Source organism: Pan paniscus, chromosome 7 (assembly GCF_029289425.2).
Source record: "Pan paniscus chromosome 7, NHGRI_mPanPan1-v2.0_pri, whole genome shotgun sequence".
Classification (NCBI taxonomy): domain Eukaryota; kingdom Metazoa; phylum Chordata; class Mammalia; order Primates; family Hominidae; genus Pan; species Pan paniscus.
Window position 1 is genome coordinate 30,585,015 of NC_073256.2, and position 25,579 is coordinate 30,610,593.

At 44.8% G+C, this 25,579-nt stretch overlaps 2 protein-coding genes across 2 annotated transcripts; both read left to right on the forward strand.

Moving 5' to 3' along the window:
• The first annotated feature begins 6,651 nt into the window (after positions 1-6,651).
• Positions 6,652-7,575, forward strand: LOC129398585 (endogenous retrovirus group K member 21 Gag polyprotein-like). The gene has a single exon (XM_063607062.1). The coding sequence runs from the start codon at positions 6,652-6,654 to the stop codon at positions 7,573-7,575; it is 924 nt and encodes a 307-aa protein (XP_063463132.1).
• Positions 7,576-11,974: 4,399 nt separating this feature from the next.
• Positions 11,975-14,474, forward strand: LOC129398584 (endogenous retrovirus group K member 6 Env polyprotein-like). The gene is given in 2 exon segments (XM_055116270.2): positions 11,975-13,338; positions 13,340-14,474. Coding segments are annotated over 2 exon segments (2,202 nt in total). The 3' UTR covers positions 14,178-14,474.
• Positions 14,475-25,579: the final 11,105 nt, after the last annotated feature.

The following is a 25,579-nucleotide window of genomic DNA, read 5'->3' on the forward strand; positions in this document are numbered from 1 at the left end:
CTCCCACTTCAACCTCCACGGTAGCTGGGATCACAGGCGGGCACCACCACACCTGCCTAATTTTTAAATTTTTTATAGAGACAGTATCTCCCTATGTTCACCAGGCTAGTCTCAAACTCCTGGGCTCAAGTGATACTCCCGCCTCAGCGTCCCAAACTGCTGGGATTATAGGTATGAGCCACCATGCCCGGACATCAGCATCTGTATTTTTTGAAGCACAGACGAGTTTGGGAACTACCGCGCTAGACTGAGCTCGGATTCCTAGCCCTGTCTGACTGTAGGATTCGGCTGGGCTGCTTCTGAAAATAGAGCTCCCAGGCTCCTTCCCAGGTGATTCTGATTCATTAGGTCTGGGGTGGACCCCGGAATGTGCATTTTTTATGAGATCCCTCTGGGTGAATCTGGCTAAAGCCAGTTTGGGATCTGAGACCTTGGAGATCATTCCCCAGCTTCCCTCCTAACCCAGTTCCCGGCTTGGCCCACCTCACCCAGGCTGTGTCACGTCTGACTTCGCAGATTACACCTGAGAGGGAAGCCCCAGCCATCACAATGTGAGAACATTTTACAATGACCAGGATATGCCAAATACATTTTAAGACTCATTCAGGATTAGCGTTCACCTTAAACTTGACAGACTCAGAGAACGGGCTGGCCACGTGCTGTGCACAACCCTTAGTGCCCTTCTGTGACTAATATTTGGATAATTGATTGTTGGAAGCTCAGGAAGCCTCTCTCTCTCAGAGGGGTTGAAGTTAACTTCTTTATTTCTGAGGTAGGGAAGAAAATGAGGATGTTCTGCCTTTTGCTAGACTGAATACTGTCCTCCAAAAATTCACATTCACCAGGAATCCCAGAATGTGACCTTATTAGAAAATAGGGGCAGGGCATGGTGGCTCATGCTTGTAATCTTAACACTTTGGGAGGCTGAGGCAGGAGGATCACTTGAGGTCAGGAGTTCGAGACCAGCCTGGCTAGCATGACAAACCCTGTCTCTATTAAAAACATAAAAATTAGCTAGGCATGGTGGCGTGCACCTGCAATCCCAGCTACTTCAGAGGCTGAGGCTGAAGAATCACTTGAACCCAGGAGGCAGAGTTGAAGCGAGCTGAGATTGTGTCACTGAACTCCAGCCTGGGCAACAGAGCAAGACTCCATCACAAAAAAAAAAAAAAAAAGAAAAGAAAATAGGGTCACTGCAGATCTAATTACAAATAGGTCATATTGGAATAGCGTGAACCTTAAATTGAGTAATAATGGCATCCTCATGGGAAGAGAAGAAGAGACAGAGACACACAGGGGAGAAGGCCACATGAGAATGAAGGAAGAGAATGGAATGATGTGGCCACAAGCCAAGGAATGCCAGCAACCACCAGAAGCCAGAAGAGGCAAGGAAGGATTCATCCCTAGAGCCTTCAGAGGGAGCACGGCCCTGCCCGTTTCAGACATCAAGCTTCTGGAACTGGAGAGAATGACTTTCTGTTGTCCTGAGCCACCCATTTGGGGAACTTTGTTAGAACAGTCACAGCCAGGTCATATGCTCCTGGATGCATCTCAGGCATTAATAAGAACTGTCCTGGTCAGTCAGGGTTGCTCACCCCTGTAATCCCAACACTTTGGGAGGCTGAGGTGTGTAGATCACCTGAGGTCAGGAGTTCGAGACCAGCCTGACCAACATGGAGAAACCCCATCTCTACTAAAAATACAAAAATTAGCTGGGTGTGGTGTTGTGCACCTGTAATCCCAGCTACTTGGGAGGCTGAGGTAAGAGAATCACTTGAACCCTGGAGGCAGAGGTTGCAGTGAGCTGAGACTGCGCCATTGCCCTCCAGCCTGGGCAACAAGAGCAAAACTCCGTCCTCCCCCCAAAAATAATAAGTACTGTCTTGACTGTGGTCATCAAAAATATTTGATGAAGGGTTAGCTAGAAAGCCTGACCCTTTCACAGACGGACAGAAGGGCCAAAAGAAAATAGATTGTTTGCAGTGGGGTAAGAAGGATAAGAATCCTATGGGGGGAAAAAAAAAAAAAAAAAACAGAGGGATTTGTTTAATGAGCGCTGGGGAGAGGCATTTGTTTTCTTGCTTAAAAAAGAAACACAGGTTGGGTGCGGTGGCTAAAGCCTTAATCCCAGCACTCAGGGAGGCCAAGGTGGGTGGATCACCTAAGGTGAGGAGTTCGAGACCAGCCTGGCCAACACTGTGAAACCCCATCTCTACTAAAATGACAAAAACAAAGAAAGAAAGAAATTAGCCAGGCATGGTGGCGAGCGCCTGAAATCCCAGCTACTCGGGTGGCTAAGGCAGAGAATCACTTGAACCTGGGAGGCAGAGGTTGCAGTAAGCCAAGATGGCATCATTGCACTCCAGCCTAGGCAACAAGAGTGAAACTCTGTCTCAACCAAAAAAGAAAGAAAGAAAGAAAGAAAACCATAGTTTTAAGTCCACTCAGTGGAGTTTAAAAATACATTCCCATTGCACAGTGCTTTTGGAATCTTTTCTAAACTTCTGTTGCACATGGTCTAATTTGATCTTCATAGCAACTCCCTGAGATGGATAGGGCAGGCCTTTCTGAACACCTATTTTCTAGTTTGCATTAAAAGAACGGAATTGGCTGGGACCAGTGCCTCATGCCGATAATCCCAACACTTTGTGATACAGAAGGGAAGTGCTCAGAAGGGAAGAATGTGGTCCCTTTAAATGATATGGAAGTGAGGAAGGGAAGTACTGGGTAGAGGAGGGTGTGGTCCCTGGCTAGGGCTCCTCCTCCCCAGGGCCTGTGTCCATGGACCTAGCTGAGGACAGGCATTTTTGTTTTCCTGCCCAGATGTTGCATTTCCCAAGACCACCCTGGCTGCCACACCCCCATTCTGTGCCTATAAAAACCCTGACACCCTAGCAGGCAGACACACAGGCAGCTGGACTTTGAGAGGAGCACATCACCGGAGGAACACAAGGGTGCTGGACGTCAAGAGGAACGCACCAATGGGCACCGACACACCGCAGGCCACTAACTGCAGAACAACGCAGAGTTTGGCTGGGACGTTCGGAGAAGAGTCCGGCCACTCACCCAACTCCAGAGGTAAACCATCTCCCTTCTGGCTCCCCCATCTGCTGAGAGATACTTCCACTCAATAAAACCTTGCACTCTCAAGCCTGTAATCCCAGCACTTTGGGAGGCCGAGGTGGGCAGATCACGAGGTCAGGAGATCCAGCCCATCCTGGCTAACACAGTGAATCCCCATCTCTACTAAAAATACAAAAAAATTAGCCAGGCTTGGTGGTGGGTGCCTGTAGTCCCAGCTACTTGGGAGGCTGAGGCAGAAGAATGGCGTGAACCCAGGAGTCGGAGCTTGCAGTGAGCTGAGATCGCACCACTTCCGGTACACCAAGGCAAGAACCCCGGGACAAAGAGAGCCCTCTCTCCTTGCAATAAGGCGGGGGTCTAATTGAGCCGACTAACAGAAGCTACCTACAGACGGCTAAACTAAAACAGCACCCTGTAACACACGCCCACTGGGGCTTCAACTATAAACATTCACCCCTGGACACTGCCAGGAGTCTCCCTGCCTGTCTGCATGCTCTCCTAGAGGTTTGAGCAGTGGGGCACTGAAAAATTAACGACACCCGCATCGCATGCCCTTCGAGGGGGACAACAGAACTTTTCCCATTTCATCTGAGAGGCCAAGGCAGGAGGATCGCTTGAGCCCATGAGTTTGAGACCAGCCTACACAACATAGGAAGACACCATCTCTCCAAAAAAAAAAATAAGTAAACCAAAAAAAAAAAGCATTAAAAATTAGCCAGCTGTGGTGGCACACACCTGTAGTCTCAGCTACTCAGGAGGCTGATGTGGAAGGATTGAGTGAGCCCAGGAGATTGAGGCTGCAGTGAGCCAAGATTGAACCACTGCACTCCAGCCTGGGCGACAGAGTGACACGCTGTTTCGATAACAACAAAAAGAATGGAACAAAATAACTTCTCAAATAGCTAGCAGAGGCAGATCTGGTTCTCAAATGCAGGTTTTCCAGGTTTCATTTCTTGTTTCTAGCAGTATTATGGAGAAACATGATCACTAATACATGAAGGAGAGGAGGTTTCAAGTTCTGATGAAAAGATGGTAAAGAGAGGAAATTGTTGACTAGGAGTGACTAGGAATAGGAAGAAAACGCATGACACTACTTAGAGGAAAGAAGAAAAATAAGCATAGAGGTGACTGAGCAGACAGAAAGGACTTGGAAGAAGCGTGTTTGGCCCTGTCTCTAAATTTTTTCCCTTGCATTACTAACTTCCCTGATGACTTTGATGAATCTTCTCTTCCAGGGTACCTAGTGTTCTCTTTCTGTCCACTTCTCCTTTCCCAGGGCCCATACAGTCTGGGAAAGCATGCTCTGCAGGCTTCTCATATCTTTCCTTCCTTAATCCGCCCCTAGCATCTCTACATAACCCATATACACCTGGAGTTCCACATGTCCCAGTCTTTGCACTGCAGTGAATTCAAAGAATGGTAGACTCTAGCTGGGCGCAGGGGCTCACACCTGTAATTCCAGCACTTTGGGAGGCTGAGGCAGGTGGATCACTTGAGCCCAGGAGTTCAAGACCAGGCCTGGCCAACATGGTGAAACCCCATCTCTACTAAAAATACAAAAATTAGCTGGGCTTGGTGGTACATGCCCAGTAGTCCCAGCTTCTGGGGAGGCTGAGGCAGAGGTTGCAGTGAGCTGAGATCGTGCCACTGCACTCCAGCAGACTGGGCAACAGAGCCCAGTCTCAAAAAAAACACAAAGACAAAACTAAACAAAAAAAACCCAAAAAACAAAAAATGCGCACACACAAAAAAACAAAGGTAGACTCCAATAGGAAAAATTCACTCAAAAACAACTCAAATAATTATTCAGTGAACCCAGTTCTATCTCAGTTCTTTATTATATATAGAAACTTATTCTGTCCATATTCCCTAGTTTTCTTTTTCTTATCTTTTTTGTTTTGAGACAGGACCTCACTCTGTCACCCAGGCTGGAGTATAGTGGCACAATCATGGCTCACTGCAGCCTCAACCTCCTGGGCTGAAGTAGTTTCCCACCTCAGCCTCCCAAGTAACTGCGACTACAGGTGCATGCCACCATGCTCAGCACCTTTTTGTATTTTTTCTAGAAACGGGGTCTCACTATGTGGGCCAGGCTGGTCTTGAACTCCTGGACTCAAGAAGTCCACCTGCCTCAACCTCCCAAAGTGCCAAGATTACAAGCATGAGCCACTGCATCTGGCTGATTCCTTAGTTTTCTTTTTCTCTTTGCCCATTGCCTGGATTCCATAAGCAGAAGGAAAACCCAGGGGCTGACTTTGTAGGCAAGACTCTTTCCTCTTTAAAACGTAAATTGGCTCAAGTGGTACCAAAACTGAAACATGTTTATAACTTAACATCTTTTCTTCCTACCCCTTCAATCTCTTGAGCAATGAGAAAAGGCACTGGGCTCTTTATTTGTGTAGGGAAAAGAAAGAGAGATCAGACTGTCACTGTATCTATGTAGAAAGGGAAGACATAAGAGACTCCATTTTGAAAAAGATCTATACTTTAAACAATTGCTTTGCAGAGATATTGTTCATTTGTAGCTTTGCCCCAGACACTTTGCCCCAACCACTTTGACCCAACTTGGAGTTCACAAAAACATGTGTTGTATAAAATCAAGGTTTAAGGGATCTAGGGCTGTGCAGGACGTGCCTTGTTAACCAAATGTTTACAAGCAGTATACTTGGTAAAAGTCATTGCCATTCTCTAGTCTCAATAAACCAGGGGCACAATACACTGTGGAAAGCCGCAGGGACCTCTGCCCTTGAAAACAGGGTATTGTTCAAGGTTTCTCCCCATGTGATAATCTGAAATATGGCCACGTGGGATGAGAAAGACCTGACTGTCCCCCAGCCCGATACCCATAAAAGGTCTGTGGTGAGGTGAGTTAGGAAAAGAGGAAAGCCTCTTGCAGTTGAGATGGAGGAAGGCCACTGTCTCCTGCCTGCCCGTGGGAACTCAAAGTCTCGGTGTAAAACCCGATTGTACATTTGTTCAACTCTGAGATAGGAGAAAAGCTGCCCAGTGATGGGAGGCGAGACATGTTTGCAGCAATGCAGCCTTGTTATTCTTTACTCCACTGAGATTTTTGGGTGGAGAGAAACATAAATCTGGCTTATGTACATGTCCAGTCATAGTACCTCCCCTTAAACTTAATTATGATATAGATTCTTTTGCTCACATGCTTTTTGTTGACCTCCTTATTATCACCCTGTTCTCCTAGTATATTCCTTTTTGCTGACATAATGAAAATCATAATCAATAAAAACTGAGGGAACTCAGAGGCCGGTGCCTGTGCATGTCCTTGGTGTGCTTAATGCCGGTCCCCTGGACCCACTGCTGTTTCTCTATACTTTGTCTCTGTGTCTTATTTCTTTTCTCCGTCTCTCATCCCACCTGACTAGAAATACCCACAGGTGTGGAGGGGCAGACCACCCCTTCATCTGGAGCCCAGCGTGGGGCCCTTCTCTAGGGTGAAGGTACGCTAAGAACGTGAGCATTGAGGACAGCGGACGAGAGATTCCCCAGTACGTCCACAGTCAGCCTTGCGGTTAGCTTGTGCGCTGGGAGGAATCCAGGGTAACAATGAGGCAAACTGAAAGTAAATATGCTTCTTATCTCAGCTTCATTAAAATTCTCTTAAGAAGAGGTAGAGTTAAAGCTTCTACAGAAAATCTAGTTACGCTATTTCAAACAATAGAACAATTCCACCCATGGTTTCCAGAAAAGGGAACTTTAGATTTGAAAGATTGGGAAAAAATTGGCAAAGAACTAAAACAAGCAATTAGGGAAGGTAAAATCATCCCACTTACAGTATGGAATGATTGGGCCACTATTAAAGCAACTTTAGAACCATTTCAAATAGAAGAAGATAGCGTTTCAGTCTTTCATGCCCCTGAAAGCTATGTAATAGATTGTGAAGAAGAGGCAGAAACAGAGTTTAAGAAAGGAATGGAAAGTTCACATTGTAAAAATGCAGTAGAGCCTGTACTGGCTTGGTCAATGCAGAATGTTGACTATAATCAATTACAGGAGGTAATATATCCTGAATCATCAAAATTGGGGGAAGGAGGTCCAGAATTATTTGGGCCATCAGAGTTTAGACCACGATGGCCACCAACTCTTTCTCCCGCGGTTCAGATGCCTGTGATGTCACAATCTCAAATGCCAATCCAGGCACAGTATCCGCAATACCAGCCAGTAGAAAATAAAACCCGACCATCGGTAGTTTATCACCACCAGCCGCCAGCCGAATTTCACTATCCGCCGTCTCCAGAGGTTCAGTATGGATCTCAGGCAGTGCGTCCTGTGCCAAACAGCAAGGCACTATATCAACAACCCACGGCGATGGCGTTTGATCTTACAGTACCACCTAGTGGACAAGAATGTGCACTGCATGAGACCACTGCTACAACCAGAAAACAGAGAGATCTTGAGGCATGGCAATATCCGGTAATGTTACAACCGATGACGGCCGGGAAAGGGAGTCACGCAGGAGCGTCTGTCTGAACTGAGACTAGATATGAATCTCTCACCATAAAAATTTTAAAAGATATGAAGGAAGGAGTTAAACAATATGGACTTAACTCTCCTTATATGAGAACATTATTAGATTCCATTGCTCGTGGAAATAGACTTATTCCTTATGATTGGGAAAATTTGGCTAAATCTTCCCTTTCACCCTCTCCGTAACTACAGTTTAAAACCTGGTGGATTGATGGGGTACAAGAACAGGTACGAAAAAATCAGGCTACTAATCCTGTTGCTTATATAGATGCAGACCAATTGCTAGGAACAGGTCCAAATTGGGGCACTATTAACCAACAATCAGTAATGAAAATGAGGCTATTGAACAACTAAGAGCTATTTGCCTCAGGGCCTGGGAAAAGATTCAGAACCCAGGAACCTCACGCCCTTATTTTAGTTTAATCAGACAAGGCTCTAAAGAGCCATATCCAGACTTTGTGGCAAGGTTGCAAGATGCAGCTCAAAAATCCATTGCATGTAACGCCCGAAAAGTTATTGTAGAAATAATGGCTTATCCAAACGCAAATCCAGAGTGTCAATCAGCCATAAAGCCATTAAGAGGAAAGGTTTCAGCAGGAGTTGATGTAATTACAGAATATGTGAAGGCTTGTGATGGGACTGGAGGAGCTATGCATAAGGCAATGCTATTGGCTCAAGCAATTACAGGGGTTGCTTTAGGAGGACAAGTTAAAACATTTGGGGGAAAATGTTATAATTGTGGTCAAATCGGTCATCTAAAAAAGAATTGCCCAGGCTTAAATAAACAGAGCAAAAAAAAAAAGAGCCACCTGGCCTGTGTCCAAGATGTGGAAAAGGAAAACATCGGGCTAAGGCATGTCGTTCTAAATTTGATAAAAATGGACAACCCTTGTCGGGAAACGGCAAGAGGGGCCAGCCCCAGGCCCCGCAACAAAGTGGGGCATTCCCGATTCAGCCATTTGTTCCTCAGGATTTTCAGGGACAACCCCCAGAGTAAATACCACCATTTCAGGGAATCAGCCAATTAGAATACGACAATTATCCCCTGCCACAGCAGGCAGTGCTGAAGTAGATTTATGTTCTACTCAAATGATTTCTTTACTCCGTGGAGAGCCCACGCAAAAGATTCCTAAAGGGGTATATGGCCTGCTGCCACAAGGGATGGTAGGCCTTATTTTAGGAAGATCTAGTCTAAATTTGAAAGGAGTTCAAATTCATACTGGGGTAATTGACTCAGATTATAAAGGGGAAATTCAGTTAGTGATCAGCTCTACCGTTCCCTGGAGTGCCAATCCAGGTGATAGAATTGCTCAATTACTGCTCTTGCCTTATATTAAAATTGGGGATAGGAAAACAGAAAGAACAGGAGGGTTTGGAAGTACCAACACTGCTGGAAAAGCTGTTTATTGGGCTAGTCAGCTCTCAGAGAATAGACCTGTGTGTCCAGTTACTATTCAGGGAAAACAGTTTGAAGGATTAGTGGATACTGGGGCTGATGTTTCTATCATTGCCTTAAATCAATGGCAAAAAAATCGGCCTAAACAAAAGCCTTTTACAGGACTTGTTGGTGTGGGCACTGCCTCAGAAGTGTATCAAAGTGCCAGGATTTTACATTGTCTAGGACCTGATAATTAAGAGAGTACATTTCAGCCTATGATTACTTCTATTCCAATTAATTTATGGGGCCGAGACTTATTCGAAGAGTGGCATGCAGAGATTACTATTCCAATCTCTCTATACAGCCCCACGAGTCAAAAAATCATGACTAAAATGGGATATCTCCCTGGCAAAGGACTAGGGAAAAATGGAGAAGGCATTAAAGTTCCATTTGAGGCTAAGGGAAATCCAGAAAGAAAAGGACTAGGGTATCCTTTTTAGGGGTGGCCACTGTAGAGCCTCCAAAACCCATTTCATTAACTTGGAAAACAGAAAAGCCTGTATGGGTAAATCAGTGGCCACTACCAAAACAAAAGCTGGAGGCCTTACACTTATTGGCAAAATAACAATTAGAAAAGGGACATATTGAGCATTCATTTTCGCCTTGGAATTCTCCTATGTTTGTAATTCAGAAAAAAATCAGGCAGATGGCACATGCTAACTGATTTAAGAGCCGTTAATGCAGTAATTAAACCCATGGGGCCTCTCCAACCTGGGCTGCCCTCTCCAGCCATGATCCCCGAAGATTGGCCTTTAATTATAATTGATCTGAAGGATTGCTTTTTTACCATTCCTCTGGCAAAACAGGATTTTGAAAAATTGGCTTTCACTTTACCAGACATAAATAATAAAGAACCAGCCACTAGATTTCAGTGGAAAGTGTTGCCTCAGGGAATGCTTAATAGTCCAATTATTTGTCAGACTTTTGTAGCTCAAGTTCTTCAACCAGTTAGAGACAAGTTTTCAGACTGTTATGTCATTCATTATGTTGATGATATTTTGTGTGCTGCAGAAACAAGAGACAAATTAATTCACTGTTACACATTTCTGCAGACAGAGGTTGCAAACGCAGGCCTGACAATAGCATCTGATAAGATTCAGACCTCCACTCCTTTTCATTATTTGGGAATGCAGGTAGAGGAGAGAAAAATTGAACCACAAAAAGTAGAAATAAGAAAAGACACATTAAGAACATTAAATGACTTCCAAAATTGCTAGGAGATATTAATTGGATTCAGCCAACTCTAGGCATCCCTACTTATGCCATGTCAAATTTGTTCTCTATCTTAAGAGGGGATCCAGACTTAAATAGTAAAAGAATATTAACTCCAGAGGCAACTAAAGAAATAGAATTAGTTGAAGAAAAATTTCAGTCAGCAAAAGTAAATAGAATAGATCACTTAGCCCCACTCCAACTTTTAATTTTTGCTACTGCACATTCTCCAACAGGGATTATTGTTCAAAATACAGATCTTGTGGAGTGGTCATTCCTTCCTCACAGTACAGTTAAGACTTTTACATTGTACTTAGATCAAATGGCTACATTAATTGGTCAGGCAAGACTATGAATAGTAAAATTGTGTGGAAATGACCCAGATAAAAATCATTGTTTCTTTAAACAAGGAACAGGTTACACAAGTCTTTATCAATTCTGGTGCAGGGCAGATTGGTCTTGCTGATTTTGTGGGAATTATTGATAATCATTACCCAAAAGCAAAAATCTTCCAGTTTTTGAAATTGACAACTTGGATTTTACCTAAAATTACAGAGAAAAACCTCTATAAAATGCTCTGACGGTGTTTACTGATGGTTCCAGCAATGGAAAAGTGGCTTACACTGGGCCAAAAGAACAAGTCATTGAAACTCAATATCACTCAGCTCAAAGAACAGAATTGGTTGCTGTCATTTCAGTGTTACAAGATTTTAATCAGCCTATTAACATTGTTTCAGATTCTGCATATGTAGTACAGGCTACAAAGGATGTTGAGACAGCCCTAATCAAATATAGTATGGATGATCAGTTAAATCAGCTGTTTAAATTGTTACAACAAGCTAAGAAAAAGAAATTTCCCATTTTATATTGCTCACATCCGAGCACATACTAATTTACCAGGGCCTTTAACTAAGGCAAATGAACAAGCTGACTTGCTAGTATCATCTGCCTTCATGGAAGCACAAGAACTTCAGGCCCTGACTCATGTAAATGCAACAGGATTAAAAAACAAATTTGATATCACATGGAAACAACCAAAAAATGTTGTACAACATTGTGCTCAGTGTCAAGTCTTACACCTGCCCGCTCAAGAGGCAGCAGTTAATCCTAGAGGTTTATGTCCTGATGCATTATGGCAAATGGACGTCACACATGTACCTTCATTTGGAAAATTGTCATTTGTCCATGCGACAGTTGATACTTATTCACATTTCATATGGGCAACCTGCCAGACAGGAGAAAGTACTTCCCATGTTAAAAGACATTTATTATCTTGTTTTGCAGTCATGGGAGTTTCAGAAAAAATTGAAACAGATAATGGGCCAGGATACTGTAGTAAAGCATTTTGAAAATCCTTAAATCAGTGGAAAATTACACATACAACAGGAATCCCTAATTTCCAAGGACAGGCCATAATTGAAAGAACTAATAGAACACTCAAAGCTCAATTGGTTAAACAAAAAAAGGAAAAAGTAAGGAGTATAACACTCCCCAGATGCAACTTAATCTAGCACTCTATACTTTAAATTTTTTAAATATATATAGAAATCAGACCACTACTTCTGCAGAACAACATTTTACTGGTAAAAAAGAACAGCCCACATGAGGGAAAACTGATTTGGTGGAAAGACAACAAAAATAAAACATGGGAAATAGGTAAGGTGATAACATGGGGGGGAGGTTTTGCTTGTGTTTCACCAGGAGAAAATCAGCTTCCTCTTTGGGTACCCACTAGACATTTGAAGTTCTACAATGAACCCATCAGAGGTGCAAGGGAAGGCTCCTCCGCAGAGACAGAGAACACGCAATCGAACATCATCGACTCGCAGGGTGAACAAAATGGTGATATCAGAAGAACAGATGAAGTTGCCATCCACCAAGAAAGTGGGGCTGCCGACCTGGGCCCAGCTAAAGAAGCTGACACAGTTAGCTGAAAAAAGCCTGGAAAACACAAGGGTAACACAAACTCCAGAGAATATGCTGCTTGCAGCTTTAATGATTGTATCAACGGTGGTAAGTCTCCCTATGTCTTCAGGAGCGGCTACAGCTAACTATACTTACTGGGCCTATGTGCCTTTCCCACCCTTAATTCGAGCAGTCACTTGGATAGATAATCCTATTGAAGTATATGTTAATAACAGTGCATGGGTACCAGGCCCCACAGATGACCGTGGCCCTACCCAACCTGAAGAAGAAGGAATGATGATAAACATTTCCATTGGGTATCATTATCCTCCTATTTGCCTGGGAAAAGCACCAGGATGCTTAATGCCTACAAACCAAAATTGGTTGGTAGAAGTACCTACTGTCAGGGCCACCAGTAAATTTACTTATCGTATGATAAGTGGAATGTCACTCGGGTCACAAATGAATAATTTACAGAATTCTTCCTATCAAAGATCATTAAAATTTAGGCCTAAAGGGAAACCATGCCCCAAGGAAATTCCAAAAGAATCAAAAGACCCAGAAGTCTTAGTCTGGGAAGAATGTGTGGCTGATACTGCAGTGGTACTACAAAACAATAAATTTGGAACTATTATAGACTAGGCCCCTCGAGGCCAATTATATGATGACTGTATGGGCCAGATCCACTCATGTTCACAGGCTCCATCTGTCTGGCCCACTAATCTGGCCTATGATAGTGATTTAACTAAAAGGCTAGACCAGGTTTATAGAAGGCTAGAATTACCCTATCCATGGAAATGGGGTGAAAAGAGGATTTCATCACCCTGACCAAAGTTAGTTAGTCCTGTTGTTGGTCCTGAACACCCAGAATTATGGAAGCTCACTGTGGCCTCGTACAACATTAGAATTTGGTCTGGAAATCAAGTTATGGGAACAAGAAGTCATAAGCCATATTATACTATTAACCTAAATTACAATCTGAAAATTCCTTTGCAAAGTTGTGTAAAACCCCCTTATATGCTAGCTGTAGGAAACATAGCTATTAAGCCAGATTCCCAAACTACAACCAGTGAAAATTGTAGATTGTTTACTTGCATTGATTCAACTTTTGATTGGCAGAATGGTATTCTGTTAGTAAGGGCAAGAAAAGATGTGTGGATCCCTGTGTCCAAGGATCGACCGTGGGAGGCTTCTCCATCTGTACATATCTTAAGTATTAAAAGGAGTTCTAACTAGATCTAAAAGATTCATTTTTACTTTCATTGCAGTGATTATGGGTCTTATTGCAGTCACAGCTACTGCTGCGCCTGCTGGAATTGCTTTACACTCCTCTGTTCAAACTGCAGAATGTGTGAATAATTGGCAAAACAATTCCTCAAAATTGTGGAATTGTGAGACTCAAACAGATCAAAAATTGGCAAATCAAATTAATGATCTTAGACAAACTGTTATTTGGATGGGAGATAGGCTCATGAGCTTGGAATATCTTTTTCAGTTACAGTGTGACTGGAATACGTCAGATTTTTGTATTACACCTCGAGCTTATAATGAATCTGAACATCACTGGGACATGGTTAGACGTCATCTACAAGCAAGAGAAGATAATCTTACCTTACACATTTCTAAATTGAAAGAACAAATTTTTGAAACATCAAAAGCCCAGTTAAATCTGGTGTCAGAAATGGAGGCAATGGTAAAAGCTGTTGATAGCTTCACAAATCTTAACCCTGTCACTTGGGTTAAAACCACTGGAAATTCCACTATTGCAAATTTTGTATTAATTCTTGTATGTCTGTCCTCTCTATTGTTAGTCTACAGGTGTATCCAGCAGCTCCAGAGAGACAGTGACCAGCGAGAAGGGGCCATGATGACCATGGCGGTTTTGTCAAAAAGAAAAGGGGGAAATGTAGGGAAAAGAGAGAGATCAGGTTGTCACTGTGTCTATGTAGAAAGGGAAGACATAAGAGACTCCATTTTGAAAAAGACCTGTACTTTAACAATTGCTTTGCTGAGACGTTGTTCATTTGTATCTTTGCCCCAGCCACTTTGACCCAACTTGGAGTTCACAAAAACATGTGTTGTATAAAATCGAGGTTTAAGGGATCTAGAGCTGTGCAGGACGTGCCTTGTTAATCAAATGTTTACAAGCAGTATACTTGGTAAAAGTCATTGCCATTCTCTAGTCTCAATAAACCAGGGGCACAATGCACCGGGGAAAGCTGCAGGGAGCCCTGCCCTTGAAAGCAGGGCATTGTCCAAGGTTTCTCCCCATGTGATAGTCTGAAATATGGCCTCGTGGGATGAGAAAGACATGACTGTCCCCCAGCCTGACACCCGTAAAGGGTCTGTGCTGAGGTGGATTAGTAAAAGAGGAAAGCCTCTTGCAGTTGAGATGGAGGAAGGCCACTGTCTCCTGCTTCCCCTGGGAACTGAATGTCTTGGTGTAAAACCTGATTGTACATTTGTTCACCTCTGAGCTAGGAGAAAAGCTGCCCTGTGGCGGGAGGTGAGACATGTTTGCAGTAATGCTGCCTTGTTATTCTTTACTCCACTGAGATGTTTGGGTGGAGAGAAACATAAATCTGGCCTATGTGTACGTCCAGTCATAGTACCTTCCCTTGAACTTAATTATGATATAGATTCCTTTGCTCACGTGTTTTTTGTTGACCTTCTCCTTATTATCACCCTGCTCTCCTATTACATTCCTTTTTGCTGAAATAATGAAAATCATAATCAATAAAAACTGAGAGAACTCAGAGGCCAGTGCCCGTGCAGGTCCTGGTGTGCTGAGTGCCAGTCCCCTGGACCCTCTGTTGTTTCCCTATACTTTGTCTCTGTGTCTTATTTCTTTTCTCTGTCTCTCATCCCACCCGACTAGAAATACCCACAGGTGTGGAGGGGCAGGCCACCCCTTCAATTTGGTGACACATAGCCTGTGGCCTCAAAGAACACTGACACCCCGGTAACATCCATTCGAAGAGCTTCTCCGTACCTCCCCTCCTTTATCCCCAAGGTCTCTGGGTCAGAGATCACTGAGTCATTCACAACATGATGTTTAACACCGAGATGCTCTGGAATTGCTCCGTCAAGACGACTCAGAAGAAGACCCAGTGCTGAGACAATCGTGTTCTCTCTCTCTCTGGATCACCGCCCAGAGACAAGGACTGCCAGAGACCCTGGCTTCCCCGGCTGCTGCCTCCCATTCCTGCGCCTGTGGGATGAGAGTTCAAAGCTGTGTGATCTTGACCAAGTTACTTACCCTCTCTAAGCATGTTTCCCTAAATGTGAAATAGGATGATGGTGATGTGTTTATTTCACAGATTTGATAGAAGGATTAAATGAGAGATGCATCAAAAGCAGTGGGCACAGGTTCAATGCTCAGTGAGCTTTCTCTTTTCTTATCAATAGACAGGTCTCCATGAGGACAGAGACTGGCTTCATCTCGACTGTAGCGTCAGGGCTGGCCACTGTGTCTGCACCCAGCAGGACTTCAGTAAATATCTGTTTAGACACTAACCACAGACTTAGGCATAAAAGCCCTTTGGAAGAAAGTTGACCATTTCATGCACCTTCAGACTATGAAGAGCAATGATGACAACTTTAGCTCGAGAGGGTCTCAGTGCCCATTCATCACCACTATGAAAAGGCAGAAACCAGAGCTGTGTGTTTAACTCCCAGCCCCAAAACCTGTTGGCTTTGCTTTATCACTATGAGCTTCCAATGCCATCCCTTTAGAATGGGACCTCTCTCTTCTTCCCCAAGGCACCAGCCTTCACCCCAGACCTCTCCTTATTAGCTGGTTCCTCCTGTCTGTACTCTGAGCCCATGCTGTGCTCGTCAGATAGCAACATGGGAGAATACAGCAGCCCAGAATGCAGGCTGCAGAGTTAGATCCCCAGAACAGGATCTCAGCCGGCTCCATCCTTCCTCAGCTGGGCGACTGTGGCTATTGGCTTCCTCTCTGTGCCTCAGTTGCTCCATCTGTGAAATGACGATTGTCATAGTCCCTGCTTCAAAGAGTCACTGGGAGGATTAACTGAGAAAATGCAGGGAAGGTGCTTGGAACTAAATGCTCAAAAAAAGTCCATCTGGCCAGGCACGGTGTCTCACGCCTGTATTCCCAGCACTTCGGGAGACCGAGGCAGGTGGATCACTTGAGGTCAGCAATTCAAGACCAGCCTGGTCAACATGGCAAAACCCCGACTCTACTAAAAATACAAAAATTAGCCAGGCATGGTGGCAGGCACCTGTAATCCCAACTACTTGGGAGGCTGAGGCATGAGAATCTCTTGAACCTGGGAGGCAGAGGTTGCAGTGAGCCGAGATGGTGCCACTGCACTCCAGCACGGGCAACAAGAGCAAAACTCTGTCTCAAAAAAGAAAAAAAGTCCATCATTCTTATTAATGGAGGACAAATCATCTCAGTGCCTCTTTGGCTGATCAGTACCCTCAAAGCTAGTGTTATCCAATAGACCAGAGGTCCCCATCCCCCAGACCACAGACCAGTAGCGGTCTGTGGCCTGTTAAGAACTGGGCTGCACAGAAGGAGGTGAGCAGTGAGCTAATGAGTGAAGCTTCATCTGTATTTACAGCTGCTCCTCACCGCTAGCGTTACCACCTGAGCTCTGTCTCCTGTCAGATCAGCAGTGGCATTAGATTCTGATAGGAGCACCAATCCTATTGTGATCTGCATGTGCAAGGGATCTAGGTTGTGTGCTCCTTATGAGAATCTAACGCCTGATGATCTGTCACTGTCTCCCACCACCCGGAGATGGGATTATCTAGTTGCAGGAAAACAAGCTCAGGGCTCCCACTGATTCTACATTATGGTGAGTTGTATAATGATTTCATTATATACTATAATGTTCATAACAATAGAAATAAAGTATACAATAAATGTAATGCACTTGAATCATACTGAAACTTCGCCCAAAAAATACATGGAAACTGGTCCTTGGTGCTAAAAAAAATTGGGGAGCACTGCAATAGACTATTCAGTCACGGTCCAATCAAACATTCTGCAATGGCGGGCTTGCTCTACTCTGCAATGTCCAACATGGGAGCTGCTAGCCACCCACATGGGCTGTTGAGCCCTTGAAATGTGGCTGGTGAGAATGAAGAACTGAATTTTCAATTTTCTCTTAACTAATTTTTTTTTTTTTTTTTGAGACAGAGTCTCACTCTATCCTCCAGGCTGGAGTGCAGTGGTGCAATCTCGTCTCACTGCAACCTCCATCTCCCGGGTTCAAGCAATTCTCCTGCCTGAGCCTCCTGAGTAGCCAGGATTACAGGAACCCGCCATCATGCCCGGCTAATTTTTGTATTTTTGTAGAGACGAGATTTCACCATGTTGGCCAGGCTGATCTTGAACGCCTGACCTCAGGTGATCTGCCCAACTTGGCCTCCCAAAATGCTGGGATTACAGGTGTGTCACCATCCCCACCCTTAATTCATTTCTAAATCACAAAATCTAAACAACAAGTGGCTAGGAGCTACCATAGTGTACAAGGCAGCTGTAGAATCACAGGAAATTGTCAATGACCCTGTCCTGCTTCAAGCTGACTTTTCCCCCTCATGGTGACACTCTAGATTCTTTCCTCTCACATTTTTTAGACTTTCAGGATTAGACCATGAAAATAAGTTCTGTCCTTCCAAGAAAATAACGTTCATTACACTTACTGTATACCAGGCTGATTTCAGGGCTTTACATGTATTAATTTACAACAACTCTGAGGCAGGAGCTGTGATTATGCCCATTTAACAGATGACAAAACTGAGGCACAAAGCAGTGCTGGAACTTCTCAAAGTCACACAGGTAGCAGGAGGCAGAGCTCGGATTTGAACTCACTTTGGGTTCAGCAACTCACAGCTCTCATCTATGACATAATATTACTTCTGTGGTCAAAACACTTAGACCTGGATTTCACAGGAATCTTGTGCTTGCCTGGCTGCTAGGGAGGTTTTCCTCATCTTCCTTATCTCACGGTTCAAAACCCAGGGCCTCCATGCTCTTGCTATGGTGGCCGTTCACTGGCAGGAGGCTTCTGGGAAAGTTCTTCTTTTCTGTCATTTTTCTTATTCCTGTTTTTTTTTGTCTCATTGGTGTTTATCTGCAGAACTTTGTTTCCTTCTGCTCAATTCATAATCAGAGTGCTTTTCCTCCTGGCTCAATTCATAAGTATTTGTGCAAAAAGAGGTTGGCGCAGAGCCAGGTGACTGACGACACCCGGTTCGTCTGGCAAGTGGATATCAAATTGTTGTATCTCATTCTGCCATTCACAGCTCCTGCTATGGGGCTGGGTCATCTGCCAGCTCTCCAAGGAGCTGGCGGGAAACCGCTGCAATCAGAGCGAACCCACGGCCCGGGTGAGCTCGCCTCCGCACAGCACTCCAGCTGGCCCCCAGTGCCTTTTGGGGACACATCTCCATTGCCAGGCAGGGCTGTGGGAGGGCCGCCTGCCTCCTGTCCATCACAGGGAAAACCTACCCTTATCCCACGTCCCTTCCAGGCAGCCTGTGTGGAGATTGCTGCGTTCACCTTTAATATGGCTAAAATGTTTTCCTTCAATGACAGCAATGCTGCCAGAACCCATCAAGACACCCAGGAACTGATGTCCCTTGGCAGATGATGCTGGAAAGATGGGATTCCCGGCAGCCTTTGCATCTGTTGCTCACAGCCCACGAGCATCTCCACCGTCCAGCAGGTCAGGGCACGGTCTCTCTCTCTCTCTCTCTCTCTCTCTCTCTCACGGTCCTCTCACGGTCTCTCTCACGTTCTCTCTCACAGTCTCTCTCTCTTACGGTCAGGGCAGAAAGAGAGAGAGTCCATCTGGAGCAGACTCGGATTTTAAATGAGTGTCCCTGATAATTTAACATGATCGATGGCTCACGTATTTCACCAAGTTCAGGAGTCCCAGTTCTCAGAGAGAAGCAGCCAGCCATGACTGTAAGACCTGAGCAAACCGTACAAATCAGACAGCAGGTCTCACCCCTCCCCAGAGAGCTCCAGAGAGTATCAAAGAGTGAAACAGCAGAGGGATGGTCTGGGTGGGGTCATCGTGGCTGGCAAGGGTCTGTGACAGCACCTTGTTAGGCTACTCCCAAGAGGATATTTGGAGAGAGGGTGGGAGGGCAGCTCTCAGTGCAAGCTATGTCTCCTGGAAAGTAACTTCCAAACTTTGGAGGATTGTGAGCAAGATGGAACCAGCAACTTCTACCTAAAAGAATGTTCATAGCAAGATAACTCATCCTAATATTGGTCCAAGCTAGGTCTTTATTGTGCATCATAAGGCTCTGAGAATAACAATGTAACCTCCAAAAGGGCTGCGGGCTTTGAGGAATCTCAGGCAACTCGCTTCCTTCTGCTCAGTGACTCCCCCGGAGCACAGTAAGGCAAGGAAACACTTAGAGCCAAGCTTGAGTTCTGAATTTCAAATACAGGGAGTCCATCTCTTTCTACCCAATTGTTCCCTAGATGAGTAACTAATTCCTTCCCCTTAACTGCACATACTTCCTTCCAAAGCACAAGAGCGATGGGCTGTCCATGAGCCTCCCCAAAATATGTGCACCTTGTGACATAAATTCTGTCACCGAAAGAGACCAGACAAAATGTAAAACCAAAGTGGAGGCTTTCCTTGAATTATAGGTTCTAAAGAGTTTTGGACCCTCTACAAAACCCAAGAGTTAGGAATTGCCTGTAAGAAGCACCAGCTCTTGTTTTAAAGAGGCAATTTAAGAATAATAGCCGTGCTGATGCCACACTACGCTAAGGGAGAATAATGAACCTAATAAAACTAGCGATTTTTCAATTGCTTTTGCTGCTGGAAACACTGATTATGCTAATTAAAGGGTAGAATAGTAAATAGCCACTCTTTTGCATCCAATTAAGTGTTCAAATTATTTCTCAGAAGTATTTGTTGAAAATAGAACTTCTGATAATCATGGGTCCCAAATAAACAGAGTCAAGTGTGGTGTGGTTCATGTGTGTGTGTGTGTGCACACATGTGTGTTTCTGGAGCTCATTTTATGGAGATCCCGCATAGCTCCCCAAATTCCTATCAGACCAAATAAGAAAAATCACAGTTTCCTAAGACTACAGTTTGGGATATCTTTGGAAAAGGTGTGTATTGAGAATACAGCATATGGAAACTATTTCACGTTGGCAATATCTGTGATTTAACATTGCAAACATTAGAAATACAACTGGTTCTTCAGAGCCACCTAAGTCCCTCATAATGACAATATTAGCTTCTTCTAAATAATAAATTAGCCAGTCAAACTATGGTCTACAGCATGTTAGAAGTTTCATCCTTCTAGTCAATGTCACATTTCAAGGCAAAGTCGAATTATATGTACGTTAAAAAAAGTGCTGTCACTGAAAATTGAGAATTATGTCTAATGCCAATCAGAAATGGAATAAATAAGTATTAAAGGATTTGCAAGTTAAAGCAACCATAGAAATGTTATCATCAGGAAGGAAAATGTATTACCTGCAGAGGTTACAGAAAAGACGCTAGAACCCAGAAGAGAAAGAATCTCTGTAAATATTTCCATTAAATTAATCAAGAGTGGCTGGGTACGGTGGCTCATGCCTGTAGTCCCAGGACTTTGGGAGCCCAAAGCAGGTGGATCACAAGGTCAGGAGTTCGAGACCAGCCTGGCCAACATGGTGAAACCCTGTCTCTATTAAAAATACAAAATATTAGCCGGGCGTGGTGGCATGCACCTGTAATCCCAGCTACCCAGGAGGCTGAGGCAGGAGAATTGCTTTAATCCAGAAGGCCGAGGTTGCAGCAAGCAGAGACCACATCATTGCACTCCAGCCTGGGTGACAGATCATGGCTCCATTTTGAAAAAAAAATAAAGCAACAAAGAAAGAAAGAAAGTTAATCTGGGTGAAAATAGGATGAGTTTTTCACCCACAAAGGGAGATGAGATTCATGCATTCTTTCAACATGCATTCCATCAATAGTGAGCACCTGCTCTGAGCTAGGCCCATTCTAGATCCCAGGAAATGGGTAACCAACCAGACATGGCCCCTGATTTGGAGCTCACATTTTAGAGCAGCTAAATGGACAGTAAACAAGTAAGCAAATTAAGATCTTCTTAAATTGGGGGAAGTTCTTTAGAGAAGCACTTCCATAAAGCTCAATCGCATCATAGACTATGACTGCCAGGGGGTAGGGAAGGTAATATCTCACCTGCTTGTGGACAGCAGAGCTTCTGACGCCTTGCAAAGTATTTAGTACCAACATTTCTGTCTTAGGTCAAGTTCCCTAAAAGCAGATCCTGAGGCAGGGATTGAGTGCATGTAATTCATTCAGGAAGAACTCTCAGGAGATAGGAGTAAAGAAAACAGGATATGACAGGGAAGGAGCTAAGTGAGATGTGGTCTCCGTTGGAGACTGGCTCCAGTCTGATCTCACAGGGAACTCCAGAGTGTGAACTGCACCACCATGTTATCCCAGCCTAAGGTCTTTTGTTCTCCTGTGTCAGCCGGTCCCTGGCCCAGGGCTGCAGACTCCCTTGGGGCCCCAGCAGACTGGAGGAGAAGGAGCATGGTCTGTGGTCTACTCTTGGTTGTGCACACCCACCCACCTCTTCCCCAGCTGACACTGCTGGAGGACGAGAGGGAGAGATGTCATCTCCTCCTATGGCAACCTGTGTGATGGCAATGGCCCTTTTCCTGTTGGGCATAATCTGCTGCCGTCTCTTGCTGTCTGCAGCCTGACACAGAAGGGTGAAGGTCACCAGGTTCCACTGACAGGGGTCTTTGTCTCAAGCAGCAACCATAGGACCGAGGGTCCCTTGCAAGATTCAGCCACATTTCATGACTGTCTGCAACACACCCCATGCCTCTGATGGAAGGGACACAATGCCCCATGCTGCACTCATTTCTGCCAGACTGGGGTCCCTGATCTCAATTTCCCTCTGCAGTCCCCATCTCTGGGGTCTGCAGACACATTTCAGATCCCTCCTTAGTACCTCCCAGGAGTCAGAAGCCAGAGGAAATAATCCTTGTCCCAATGCACCTGACCATGCCACCTCACTGCATGCTCTTTCTCCCTCTCCAGGAAAAATCAAGCTTGTTGAATACTTACCAATATGTCCACATGCATTTAGTCCCCATAACCACTTATTGGGGCAGCATTACCATCCCCAAGTTACAGATGAGGAAACTGAGGAGAGCATTTATATAACATGCATCTAAGTGGTGAACAAACGATCTAACCAGGCAGTGCGGCACCAGAGCACACATTTTTGTTATTCAGAGAGATGGGGTCTCTCTCTGTCCCTCAAACTGAAGTGCAGTGGCCTGATCATAGCTCACTGTAGCCTTGAACTCCCAAGCTCCAGCAATCTTCCCGCCTTAGCCTACCGAGTAGCTGGGACTAGAGGCATTCACCACCAACCCAGCTAATTTTTAAAAAATATTTTTCTAGAGATAGGGTCTGATCCCAAACTCCTGAATTCCAGCGATCCTCCTGCCTCAGCCTCCCAAAGTGCTGGGATTGCAGTTGTGAGCCACCGCACCCAGCCCAGAGCACACTTTTTTTTTTTTTTTTTTGAGATGGAGTCTCACTCTGTCGCCCAGGCTGGAGTACAGTGGCAAAATCTCGTCCCAGAGCACACTTTTAACCACCATATCATTCTGCCTCTGGGTAGGTTAGTCAAGCTCTGTAGCTGATCAGATGTCTGTAGAGAGAAAGAGACATCAGTCTCCACTTCTTCCAAACACCCCCAAATTTTACAAGTGATTTTCTCAGATCCCTCAGCATCAGGAATGGGGATGAGCAGGACATCCTGTCCCCTTCCCAACAGCCCAGCAGATATCCCAAGATTACATCTCATTGGCTCTGACTAGGACATGAGCCCAAAGCTGAACCAGTTGCTGTAGCCATGGCATGCAGCATCCTCGGTCCTCTGGCCAGGCCAGAGCTACATCCCACCTCTGGATCCTCAGGTTGAGTCAATACATCTTGAACCAGGCACGAACTGAAGCTCAAGGGGGAGTCAGAGTAATGTGACCCTGCCACCAGGAAGTGGGGGCTGAGCAGGCAAGCATTCATCACCCACTGCACACACCAGGGAAGGCTTGTGGTGGCTTAGTCCCACCTGGGGGCAAAGAAAAGAGTGCCTGCTCCGCGCCAAAATGTGATGCCCAACACTATATCTTAAAGCTAGCTGGCTTTGTAATCCCAGCTACTTGGGAGGCTGAGGCAGGAGAACCACTTCAATCCAGGAGGCGGAGGTTGCAGTGAGCCAAGATCACGCCATTGCGCTCCAGCCTGGGTGAGAAGAGAGAAATTCTGTCTTCAAAAATAAAAAATAAAATAATAAAAATAAAAAGCTAGCCTGCTTAATCCTCACAAAGATGCCATCTACTTTTTGGCATCCTACAGGTAGAAACATTGAAACACTGAGACACTGGGAGATTTAAAAACTCACCACCAGCCAGGCACGGTGTCTCATGCCTGTAATCTCAGCACTTTGAGAGGCTGAGGCAGGAGAATTACTTGTGCCCAGGAGTTCAGGACCAGCCTGGGCAAATTAGTGAGACCTCATCTCTACAAATATTAAACAAAACAAAAATTAGGGCTAGACGCGGTGGCTCACACATGTAATCCCAGCACTTTGGGAGGCCAAGGCAAGTGGATCACTTCAGCCCAGGGATTCGAAACCAGCCTGGCCAACACGACAAAACTCTGTCTCAACTAAAAATACAAAACTTAGCTGGGCATAGTGGCACATGTCTATAATCCCAGCTATTGGGAGGCTGAGGCACAAGAATTGCTTCAACCCAGGAGTCAGAGTTTGCAGTGAGCTGAGATTGTGCCACTGCACTCCAAACTAGGTGACAGAGTGAGACCGTGTCTCAAAAAAAAAAAAAAAAAAAAAAAAATAGGTATGGTGGCACATGCTTGTGGCCCCAGCTACTCAAGAGGCTGAGGTGGCAGGATCAGTTAAGCCCAGGAGTTCAAGGGTGCAATGAGCTATGATTGTACCCCTGCACCACTATATATAAATATATATATGTATCTATATATACACACATATATATACATGTATATAAGTGTGTATATATATACACACACATATATATACATGTATATGTGTATATGTGTGTGTATATATATATGTGTATATATATAAAAAACACACATGCACAAATTCACCACCACCAACTCAGAAATTACCGTCTCCCTCTATTCTAAGGAATTATTTTTCATTTTGCCATCTCTGAAGTTGGAATATACCTTACAATCCCTGGAATGTCACGGTCTCGTTGGCAACATTTTTCTGCTTAGTAGCGCATAAAATAATAGCACATCTTGTAACTAACAGTGTTGTAGATGCTATGAGATCCTGGGGAAGCCCAGAATCCTAACTCCACCCTGTCTGACTCCAAAGACCACATATTTCCTATGCCTTTGGAATGGGGCACAGATGTAGACAAGTCGAGCTTTGTTGATTGTGAGAAAGGTATGATAAATGGCCCTGATGGAATTTTCTTCTTGTACTTGCAGGGGAACAAAGTGGCATCATTCCACTATTCCAGGGGTGGTGCTAAATACGAGGGTGAGGCTGTCAAGCGGACCCTGGTGGAGTCCTACACTCACCCAAACAGCAACGAGACAGAGCGGAGGGAGAACATCGATACCGTCATGAACTGGTTCACCAAGGAAGACTATGACTTTGTGACTCTGTGCTACAGAGAGCCAGATAACATGGGACATCGATTCGGGCCACAGGCAGAGAACAGGAAGTTGATGATTCAGCAAATCGACAGGACCATCGGGTATCTGGTGGGAGCCACTGAGAAGCACAGCCTGCAGAGCACCTCAGCGTCATCATCACATGAGACCGTGGGATGACCACCGTGAAGAAGAGACCCAATGTCAACAAGATCCCCTTGTCCAACTACATCAAGTTCAGGGACTTGGTCAAGTTTGATATTGTGGGCTACGGTGGCTTTGGGATGCCCCTGCCCAAATTGGGGCAAGAGGAAGCCCTTTACCAGTCACTGAAGAATGCGCACCCTCACCTCCACATCTACAAGAAGGAGGAGTTTCCAGAACACTTCCATCTCGCTAAACATGACCGGGTTCTGCCAATCGAGATGTATGCCAACTCTGGTTACAGTATCAATGGGGTAAGTTCATTCTAAAATGAATAAAGTCACCTTGGATCTAGGAGACAACCATTAGGGAAGGGTGGTTCTGCAAAAATCAAACATAAGTGCACAGCCGGGCACTGTGGCTCACGCCTATAATCCCAGCACCTTGGGAGGCTGAGGCAGGTGTATCACCTGAGGTCAGGAGTTTGAGACCAGCCTGGCCAACATGGTGAATCCCCATCTCTACTAAAAATACAAAAATTAGCCGGGTGTGGTGGCACGCATCTGTAGTTCCAGATACTCTGGAGGCTGAGGCAGGAGAATCGCTTGAACCT